The following is a 10,626-nucleotide window of genomic DNA, read 5'->3' on the forward strand; positions in this document are numbered from 1 at the left end:
GTTATTCAGATTTAGATAGTCGCTCAAGCAGGTTTGTCAGAATAAGAAATACAATTCCCCCCTTTAACGTGATCGCGGAGACATTCAAAATATCAGAGGGTACCTCCAATGCCGTATTGACGTGCAAGAATATTGAAATTGTCTTAGGATGATTACATTGCCGGAAATCCTGTTTGATATCGTTAGGCATCTACATCCTGATACTCAAAACGTCTTTGAAAAGATAAATCCCATACAGTCCAATTTGCTAGAAAGAGGATTTACTCTGGGTTTAGGGTTCTTTGGAAGAATGACCATTGATTATGAATGAACAGGTACTTGTTTTGTGCGAAGAGTTTAGGCCTATGAATATCCTGTATGCTTTTTAAAACACCGGATATGGCTTTTTAATGGGGCTAAGCGTCTTTTGAAACAAAGATTTTCAAGTCAAGACATGGTGTGTAATTGCTTTGTTCAATGCACCGCATTATAATACATTTTCCGTATGGCCAACTAAATTATTCTGACATTGAACCAGATTATCAAGCTGTTAGTACAAAAACGCGTTTGTTTTTGGTCGTGGTGATGCTGCTGTTGCTATGTTATGTTTGTTGTCAATCTGTTGAGAGCTCTAGAAGGCGTGCTGTGTTATCGTATATAAATTAACGCATTCTGAAAGCCACAAACAGACGCACGATGATTGAATTCTGTACGACTAGCCCAAATCTCTCTAAAAGCAGAGATTCGGTATTGAACCGGTGCGGAAGGTGTGCTTTGTGACATTGTATACTTCCTGCCTGACCCAGTATAACACGACGAAATTTTGCGCACCTTGACTTTTAAAACCAGACAACAACAAACTCTAACGGCAGTGGGAAGGTTGATGATGGATTAGATATCAAAGCGTATGAGTCAGTGCGGACGGATCCTCAAGAATAATAAAACGACATGACTTAAACAAAAAGATTGTATAGAATTGAATGGCAGCTACGGTCTATTAGCTTTGTTAAGACAATCCTCAAGTCATGACATCATCAATAAAGTCCTCGATATTCTGACTCATACCCATAAGCGATCTTGGGAAAGGGACATTGATCAGGTCTCCAAGTTCTCACGACTCCAAGGCGTTCCAGCGAAAGCTTTCTGCAACTGCGTCAGGATTTTTTTTCATTGTCGACCGTCATGTTTTTGGTGTTTATAAACATTTTGTGCTGCGATACCAGTTATCAAGCCAAGCTTTTGGTGATTCAGCGCAGTTGATGTTGAACGCTGTGAAAAGGAATGTGGAGTTGCCTGCACGAGGAGTATTATATCATAATTATTCAGCAAATTTCTGTTCGACGTTATCGTTGCACCGTCGTCATTTCAAACTTTCATCGTCTGACAAGTATAAACAATTGTTCACATGTGAAACAGTCAGCTGAAATATTGGACAGTTTCGTCAACACCTGTAACTCGTTCAAATAATTGGATAAAACTTTGAACTGCACTCAAACTAAATATGATATTCTCGCCGAAGTGAAATTTGGTGGTTCATATCGCTAATATCATGAACATTGTGAGCTCGAGTCTTTCTTATCTCCGTTCTTTTGCTGGTCACACGCACATAAAATAAAGAACAATACTCTGTCAGATGAGTGAATAACTTGAAACTTTTCAAGAGTCTTGGAATAAATTTATGTGAAAAGTTGGGCTACGATAATTGCGTTTCGTTTACTTGGCTGAAGTGTTAGAAGCCGATTTTAATACATCGCTTATATTCATGATACAATAATTTATCCGCACTATCGCTCTCTTCTTCCGAACGACTATCTAAGAGTTCGTCTTTTAACAATCCATGCAATATTAGACGAATAACTGTTCAATGCCTTGGATTTTATTGTGCTTCGCTGTCTTCTCATACGAAAGCTAATGATTCATCGCTAATCAATAAACATTGGAATTATTTGTCATTTAATTCTTAGTCGGAAACCTGCCTACTTGGTGTTGGATTGAAACTGTGCTATATATTGCTTATGCTTAGTGACTCGACTTTGACTTTCATTGCTCATATAGGCCTTATTTGCCTAAGTTTGAATTTATACCCTTTGCACTGCACCTCCGCAACGAAAAATCTTCAAGATGGTATCTACTTATCTAATTCAAGCGTTGATGCTGTATGGAGTTTTCTGCGTTACGGCCGCCAAGCGTGAAGGTATGTGTGAAAACAAAAAAATTCTTAAAACAAATCGAGAATGATCCTATATCTTGGGTTTTAATCAATAAAATTTGAATTGAATTGAATTGTATGGCCATATTATCATACCCCGCCCCCCTCCAGTCAAAATTTGATAAGAGCCATTCACGGGTAATGTCATATATATGCTCGGTCTGTTGTCGATCTCGTTGGAGGGAATTTGGTATTACTGTATTATCTATCCTGCTATTCTTTCATAGTGACAGGGTGACGGGGGGGGGGGGGGTAATAGATAGTGGCTTACATCATTGATCAGGAGGCGCTCGCGTCTTACTCTGAGGGTATTGTGGGTGTGGGAGGAGCTTAATTGTAGCGTCTTCTTTTATTTTTTCCTCTTCCATATCTCCACTCGTTTTTTCTTCTCTCTTGTTATTCTTGGGCCATTTTCATCTGCAGTTGTGGTATTCATTATCACTCTTATCATCATGAATATTGTGTAGTTCCCCGGGTCGGTTATCCAAATTCCAAGGGTAGTCGTCCTGTATTATGATTTGAGGAAAGAGTGCCTAATCTACCTTTGAGAAAATATGCCCCCCTGCTCTTTCTATTTGTTTTCCTAATAATTTTTTTTTTTAAACATGGTGTGTCTTTCCGATCTTGCAGAAATTCAACTAGAACATGGACAACCTTACAATCTTACGTTGACGAGCAACTATCCCGAGGAGGGTCGACCATCGTCGACATGGCTCGTCCGAGCACCCGACGATTGCCGAATCCTTGTTCGCTTCGTGGAATTCATGCTGCAGAACATCGATGATACACTGGTCGTCGGAACGGGTTCCAGTGTTCGGGAATCTTCGTCAATCCTCGCCAGATTTTCAGGAATGTTTCCAAGTCAGAGCATCCTCGTCCCCTCGCAGCGTGCGTGGTTGAAATTAAATACATCGTCTGGCAGTGTTCTCCCGCACAGGCTTGAAATAATACTGGAAGGTGAGAACAACTTGATATGATATGACATACCAGTAATACAAACATTTTTACATCATTTGAACATCAGAGAACAAAATGTCAAATACAAATACTTTAAAAACAGGCTGGGGCGAGAGGATTCGATTGGGGGGGGCACTGGTCTTACGTACTTGGTTGCTGAAATACAATTTAAGAACGTCATTAATTACGGTAGAGGGTGCACAGGGTTGGAGAGGGGGTGTCGTAGCATCTTCTTGTTGGCTCCTACCCTCTGCTCTCCTTTTACACTCGTTCGTCTACTGTTTATGTATTTATATTTTTGTTTCGGGGGGGGGGGTTAAAGGCCCATGTGCCCCATATACCTTCCTATGGCTATGCCACTGACTTTAGGTTGTGAACTCACATTAAACTCCATTATTATTTATGTGGTTGTAGTGACACTTTGGAACAGGAAACCACATACAGGAAGACGTACCACTAAATAACACTCAGTCACACCGACTGCACACTGACCCCAAACCAACCGATTCTTTGCCATTTGGTGTACTGTACTTTTGTTTTGTTATCGGTTTTGTCTCGGTCTCGTTGGTGTGACGGGGTCTCTGGGAAATAGATTCAAACTGATAATGCCTGTCACCCACAGACAGGTGGTATATACAGATAAGCTATACACCCACCTTGACCGACTGTCTCCGTAGTTTTACCTTGAATGATTCAGTGAACAAAACAGTTATAAATAGTGTTAAAATTTGATGAGGTAAGCCTATTCCCTTGTAAAAAAAAAGGTAATCAAACAATGAATGTCATTGTTTGATACCATGATTACCATGGTTACCATGGTGGTTGGTAATTTGGACAAAAAAAACCATGGTTACCATGGTAAGTTTTTACAAGGGTTGTACATCCTCAGATATCGTGTACGGATTCGTCGCCTAAGTTTATGTTCACACGTTTCAATAACTGATGGACACGCCTATTAACATGTATCAAGATGACTTTTTGAAATTATTTGCGATCATGTTAACTGTAGTTTCCTTTGACTCCCGATTCCTATTTCAGCTTTACATCACGAGAGAGATATTGCACTTTCGGATAACCAAACTACCGAAATTACTTCACCCGATTATCCAAACGGATACCCGAACTATGCCGACATTCTCTGGAGAATCTCGGCACCCGCAGGACAATCGGTTACGTTCCGGTTCCGGGACATAGACTTGGAAGACCGATACGACAAGATCATCATCGGAACCGGATCGGATTTCAGCGACCGCGGAACACATCTGGTCTCCATATCAAATCGGTACAACAAAACCGATTTGCCGACAGATCTTATCATACCGGGTAACGCGGAAATTTGGTTGAGGTTTCATGCCGACATTTCAAAAACTTTTCGCGGTTTCCTGATTGAAATAACTGCAGGCCCGGACCCATTCGAAGGTATGTATATCAACAGTTACATTTAAAAAAGAAAAAAAAAAAAAGGCCTTTCGGATGTCCTTTGAAGGGCATACTATACATTTTGGAAACCAGGCGTAAAACAAAAAATATATATATTTATCCCACTGTCAAATGCTGTCACTTCCTGATTTTGGATCAATGGCAATACACTTCGATGTAATCGATAAGTTCATTGGTATAACATGAAGAATTCACGATCATGTTGAAATGATAATATGGTCTTCAATCTGAATACGCTGAGACGACGTTTCACTGTTATTTTCAATCTCTCTTTATCTCTACCTCTCCAACTTTCTTTCTCTTGATTTTATGTTGCTATTGATTATTTGTAATATTTAGTGGGAAAAGAGAAGACATGATTTTGTCCTTGTCATATTTACGTTTCATTTGATAATGAAATTTTTTTTCGCGATCTCTATGTGCATGAATTAAATCAATTACTTAGCTAATCTCCGCCCCCCCCCCTCCATCCGCCTTTGTATTATTCTCTGTCCCTCACTCTCTCTCTCTCTCTCTCTCTCTTTTGCTATTGCATTTATTTTATATGTATTTTCATTTCCTTTACAGAATTGACTGTAGAACCAAGCGAACAAGAAATTGAAGTCGCTTCTCCACTTAATATCGCTTCCGAAAACTACCCTAGCCCGTATCCCCGGAGCCAAAACGTCACTTGGTACCTAAATCCACCAATAAACAAACTGATCCGTGTTGACGTCATCTCGTGCCATCTCGAACCGAAGCATGACTCGGTTAAGATGGGTACCCGCTTAGGAACTGGCAGCGATCTCCTCTTTCTCAACGGGTCTTCGACTCCACGTGGGTTTTACGCAGAGTTTCCGGTTAATCAATCCGTTGTGATTCGGTTCGAATCCGATTACAGCGTGGCGTACCAAGGTTTTTGGATCCGTGTCAGTGCAGTGGTTGAGAAAAGTGAGTTTCGAGGTCACCCTTTTCACCTTTATTTTTACTATTAAAAAAAAAATTAGAATCAAGCTGGATTTCGCTTCAAGTTGTCTAATTATAACTAATCAAACTTTAAACATTATTTGCCAAATGCTGGGATGAATTTCACTTTTCACCTTTTTGATGATATGCTAACACTTTTAAAAGATTTGCTTAAAGTATGTCCATAAAACGCATCATAGGCGTTAACTTTCTCTCTTGAATGTCGTGTAGTCTATAGATGACCATTTGCAATGAATGATATTTCTGTTTCTTGATCATGTGATTAGAATGGACTTAATCCTTTCACAATTTTTTTTGTACGCACAGAGACCAAAATTACCCCTATGACGAAGGTGGGATCGGCCGAGAAAAAACCAGACCTCGCAGGGTCATCTACAAACAACAATAGATCAAGTAAGCAAATTTCCTAATGAGATTGGTCATTTATTTCGTAGTCGAGTGGTTTAAGCACTTGACTGGAAATGCAAAGGTCGTGAGTTCGATCCCCGACACGGCATATAATGTCTTTTGGTAATTGGTAATGCATTAATCTACATTTCCTACTCCATACACAGGGAAGAAATTAAGGCCTGGTAGGATGACAAAAGCCTTTGTATTAGTAATTGCCATAATGCTATCACGGTGCCCGCGTGTGGTGGAAATACTCCCCAAGGAATGGAGAAGGTGGCACAAGAATGAATCCAAAGACCGAGATAATAATATATGTAAAGCGCCTAGAGACGGTATTTCATATTAAGCGCTATATGAATCCAGATTATTATTATCATTATCATTAAAATAAAACATAGCAAACATACAGCATGAAACATTAATAATGTCATAAATAATTGAAAACATCATTTTTTTTAACACTAACAGGATTTGCATATAATTATAAAAGCTATACTATAGACAAATATTACATACTGAATTCTTTGCTAAGTTATGTAGATTCATCGTCCAATATTACTATGGATGTCCCGATAACTTAACGAAAGTGTTATTTTTCTACTTCATATCAGATGGTTTCATGATCCCGATGTTCTCAGCGATTGGTGTTTTAGTTCTGCTCGCGCTGGTATCAACGCTCATTATATCTTGCTACTTTGTAAGACGGTATGTATTGTGGCTTACAAGCATTCCTTTTAACGAACATACATGTATAATAATGTATTATCATTTGATCTTATTTACCCAGCGTATCCTCATCGGTAGTATTACTGCTTTTCCTGTGGGCCCTGCCTGTATTATAACAACGTAAAACCTATCTGTTTAATTCGGCATATGACTAATTGTTCTGTCAATTGTGTATGTTATATCTGACTTCTGTTTCTTTGTCTATAATGCAGATGCTTTAATGTGATCTATTTCTTGGTTTTCTGCTCACAAGTGCGCTTTGGGCATTTGATTTCAAATGGAGGCGGAAACAAACTAATTGGCTCAGAATCGAAAAAGTGACTTCACACCTTTTTATTCGATTATCTGCAATCTGTAGTCGATTTGGCGTGTCCTCCAGCCATGAAGATATTTAAAAACTCTCGACATTTCAATTATTAGTGTTCCTTTTACTATTCCGAACCTGAATGGGGGAGACGGGGCATCGTTCACACACGCAAAATGAAAGGGGAATTAATTAGGCTACTGATTAAGGTACATGCTAAGGTCAAATTAATTTCTTTATTTCTTTTGTATTTTTTTTTTTTAAATACAGACGCAGAACCAAGCCGATTGTGGCAGGACACCAAGTACTCTCCCACCTGTATACCACCCCAGACACCAGAGATTTCCGCACCCCTGCTCATCCACGTCATGGATCCCAAGACTCTCCCTCACACAGTATCCCGATGGTACAGGTCTCCTGCAGCAGCCGCGTCGACGACCCGCACAGCAAGGAGTCCGATTATCAAGAGTTCGACAACGACGACGACGACCATTACGACGCAGTCGGTCAAAACACGTCGACAAGCAGCTCCCATTCACCCGGCATCGACCACCATCACTACTCGGTCGCCGCTGGGGATCCCGCGCAGCACGACACCAGTGTGTACTGCAAGATCGAGCATGACTACGCGACGGCGATCAACGACACGGAAAACGAATACGCTAATTTTCAGGAGGGCGATATGACAACCCCCGAGGTCGATTTGAAACTGTTGGCCAAAAAACCATTTTATATGACGACCATTGAGAATACTCAGAAAGCGACAACAATTGCCTATCATAGGTACCTCCCGATGACTGCGTGCGCGGCTAAGAAACCGACAGACAACGAACGGCGATTGCCACCAGGCGCTACAACAAAAGAAAACGATTTCGACGATAAGAAACACGCGTACGTCAACCTGACCACTAACCTCGTATCTGATGAAACGACTGAGTGGAAAGTCCACGGTGTCAAAAATGACTCTAATGACGTCTCAAAGAATGAAACCTTCTACGAGGCAATGTCCCCCAAGAGTAATGACGATCGCGTGAACGAAACGGTGCATGAACTCGAGAATGAGAGCGCACAGAGCGGTGATCGTACCGTGGTCGATACATATACTGTAGGCAATCAGAGAGAACATGGGAAACATCAGGTTAAAAAACCTAAAGTCGCACCAAAGCGAAAGAGAAATAAAGGCGATGTGATTCAAAAGAACTCATACGCAAACGCAACGTATGAGAAATATTCGATTTCTTGAACAGAAAGAAACAATCGCTTGGGAACACTCTAAAAATGACATTTTCTCTGTTGATGCATAAGAAATGATTTGTTTTTAATTCAGAAAATGATGCTTATATCCAGTATTTATAAGGAGACCGTTGTGTAAGTTGTAAGAAAGTCGGAGGTACATGTATTATAAAAGTTGTTTGTTCATTTTGTTTTAAATCGTATAAATTTAGGCTGAAACCTGAAATGCTTTCTTCCTAGCTGTCTTTTATTTTTTCATGTAAACATACTTTCCATATTGCACACGAGTAAATGAATGTTTTTTTTTATTGCACGAGAATAGATATGCACACTCTTAGAATATGAATTTAATATTTTCATTCCTACATCAAATACGAGTAAGATTATATTATATTGTCATGAATTTCGTAACTATCCAAATTTCTACTAATTTCGTCAAATGTTTCCACATCCATCAGTAAACACCATCATCATCATTAAAAAAGTACAAAACAAACAAATAAACAAACAAGCAAAATACCAGTAAGACAAACATTGACCTTGCTTACAAGAGCATGATGTCATTTATTTTATAATTGTTAATTCTCTTTAGAAGGAAAATGAACGTTGACCATGATATCTGTTTTTTGTGTATGTCCTTTGTTTGTGTAATTGTTTTTGTTTTAATTGTATTTTTGGTTCAATCATGGGAAAGAAAAATTGCTTGCCAGTGGATCCAATCATATAGAAGCATTTTTTGTAATGGCTGGGGAGGGGTTGGGGAGAGATAAATTAGCTACCAGATGACAGAAAAGATTGAAAGAGCGAGAGAAAGAGTGACAGGGAGAGAAGGGACAGAGAAGGAGATAGAGAAAGAAAGAGAGGGGAAGAAAAGAGATGTAGAGATAGAGAGAGGAAGAGAGTTAGAAATAAAGAAAGATGAATGAGGTATGAGAGAGACAAAGTGGTAACGACTGTAAGTTTATAATTAGGTTTTACTTTTAAATATACACATATAGTCGTTAATACATCCGATACAAAGAATAAGTAAGACTGACTGCATTTTTCGAATATAAAGAGGACAATTCAAAAACGTAAAATTATATGCAATTCTTCGAATATGAATGTATACTCTCCCTTCCCCTTCCCCCAGCTCAAAAGTTTCGAAATTGTTTTACACCTTGTACTATAGAACAACCTTAAAACTTGAATTGATATAATAGAACAAGATTAGTCATACTTGAAATGTATTTCACAGAAGAAGATTCTAATCTAAATCATTTACCTGTATTGATATTACGCAACATTATTCCAGTCCGTACGTGTAGACATAGCGATACGCTTAATGACCATCAACAATATTATTGCGACTCCGAATAAATACACAGACAGCTACTGACAACTCTAAACAAAATCTCGCCTTTTGAACGAAGTCCGTTTCCTGATAAGAACGATTCGGAACGGGATGTTTATTTCTTTTCGCTCCTGTTTTTCGGACCCTTGTTATACGAGTGTTTATGGTGGTAAAACCCAACACGTATAAGCTGTAAATACCAACAAGCGGTAAAATAATTGGACTTGTGACAGGACAGGGAAAAGTGAAGTTTATCCTCTCTGTTTCGTCGAGGAAACAATTCACATCTTAACAGGAACTATATGTCATCCATCAGGTTAATATTCATGTTGTGCGTGGTTTTTGACCAAGGGTAATTGAACGCAGACGTGACGATCGTACAGGTAAGAAACAATGCACTTTAAAATTAGACTTTAGACTTAATAGATAGAGGGGACGATTGGAGCTTGTTTAAGTTAGGTTTGGTTTGGAAATACATGTCTATGATGATATTTTGAATGCGAGGTTTCTTAATATGTCACGTTTTCTTATGTCATGTTTTCACGCAAAACGAGGGCAATAACGTAGCATTAAGCATAACAAAAGTGCTACTTCAAATATACGTAGTAGTATACGTAATAGTATATTTGTAACGTTGAGACTATGACAAAGTTTTGCTGAAAAAAAAAATCACTTTAGATATTATTTTATCAAATAACAAAATAATAAAACATCACCCTATCAATAAACAAACTGTAGTGCAAGTTAGGATAGGGTGGGACCCTATTTTCCACTTCTCTAACTGTCCCTCGTTTAAAAAAAAAATATTTCGGGGCATTTCATTACTAGGAAATTGCCCCCATCGTTGCCTGACAATGGTGAGATTTCAATGTGAACAAAGGCGGATCCAAGATTTTGACAGCTTATAACATCCGACAACCGACTAAAAAGTCGTCATGTATATATATATATATATATATATATATATATATATATATATATATATATATATATATATATTTCTATAAAGCATAAAATCTGTGCTTCTCAGATTTTACAGGTCTTTTTAAATGCATTATTGGTACAAAAATCGAAAATATAGGAGTCCGC

At 38.7% G+C, this 10,626-nt stretch overlaps 2 protein-coding genes across 2 annotated transcripts in view; both read left to right on the forward strand.

Moving 5' to 3' along the window:
• The first annotated feature begins 543 nt into the window (after positions 1-543).
• Positions 544-8,820, forward strand: LOC587543. The gene is made up of 7 exons (XM_795367.5): positions 544-2,173; positions 2,819-3,145; positions 4,184-4,564; positions 5,153-5,515; positions 5,858-5,944; positions 6,553-6,646; positions 7,242-8,820. The coding sequence occupies exons 1-7, from the start codon at positions 2,101-2,103 to the stop codon at positions 8,212-8,214; spliced, it is 2,298 nt and encodes a 765-aa protein (XP_800460.2). The 5' UTR covers positions 544-2,100; the 3' UTR covers positions 8,215-8,820.
• An 814-nt stretch (positions 8,821-9,634) lies between these two features.
• The window catches only part of LOC754791 (bone morphogenetic protein 1-like), a 4,881-nt gene continuing 3,889 nt past the window's right edge, over positions 9,635-10,626 (forward strand). The window contains exon 1 of the mRNA XM_030983132.1: positions 9,635-9,920. The gene's annotated coding sequence lies outside the window, so the exon portion shown is untranslated. The remainder of the gene's footprint in view (positions 9,921-10,626) is intronic.

This window comes from Strongylocentrotus purpuratus, unplaced genomic scaffold, assembly GCF_000002235.5.
Source record: "Strongylocentrotus purpuratus isolate Spur 01 unplaced genomic scaffold, Spur_5.0 spur5_scaffold_13, whole genome shotgun sequence".
Taxonomy (NCBI): domain Eukaryota; kingdom Metazoa; phylum Echinodermata; class Echinoidea; order Camarodonta; family Strongylocentrotidae; genus Strongylocentrotus; species Strongylocentrotus purpuratus.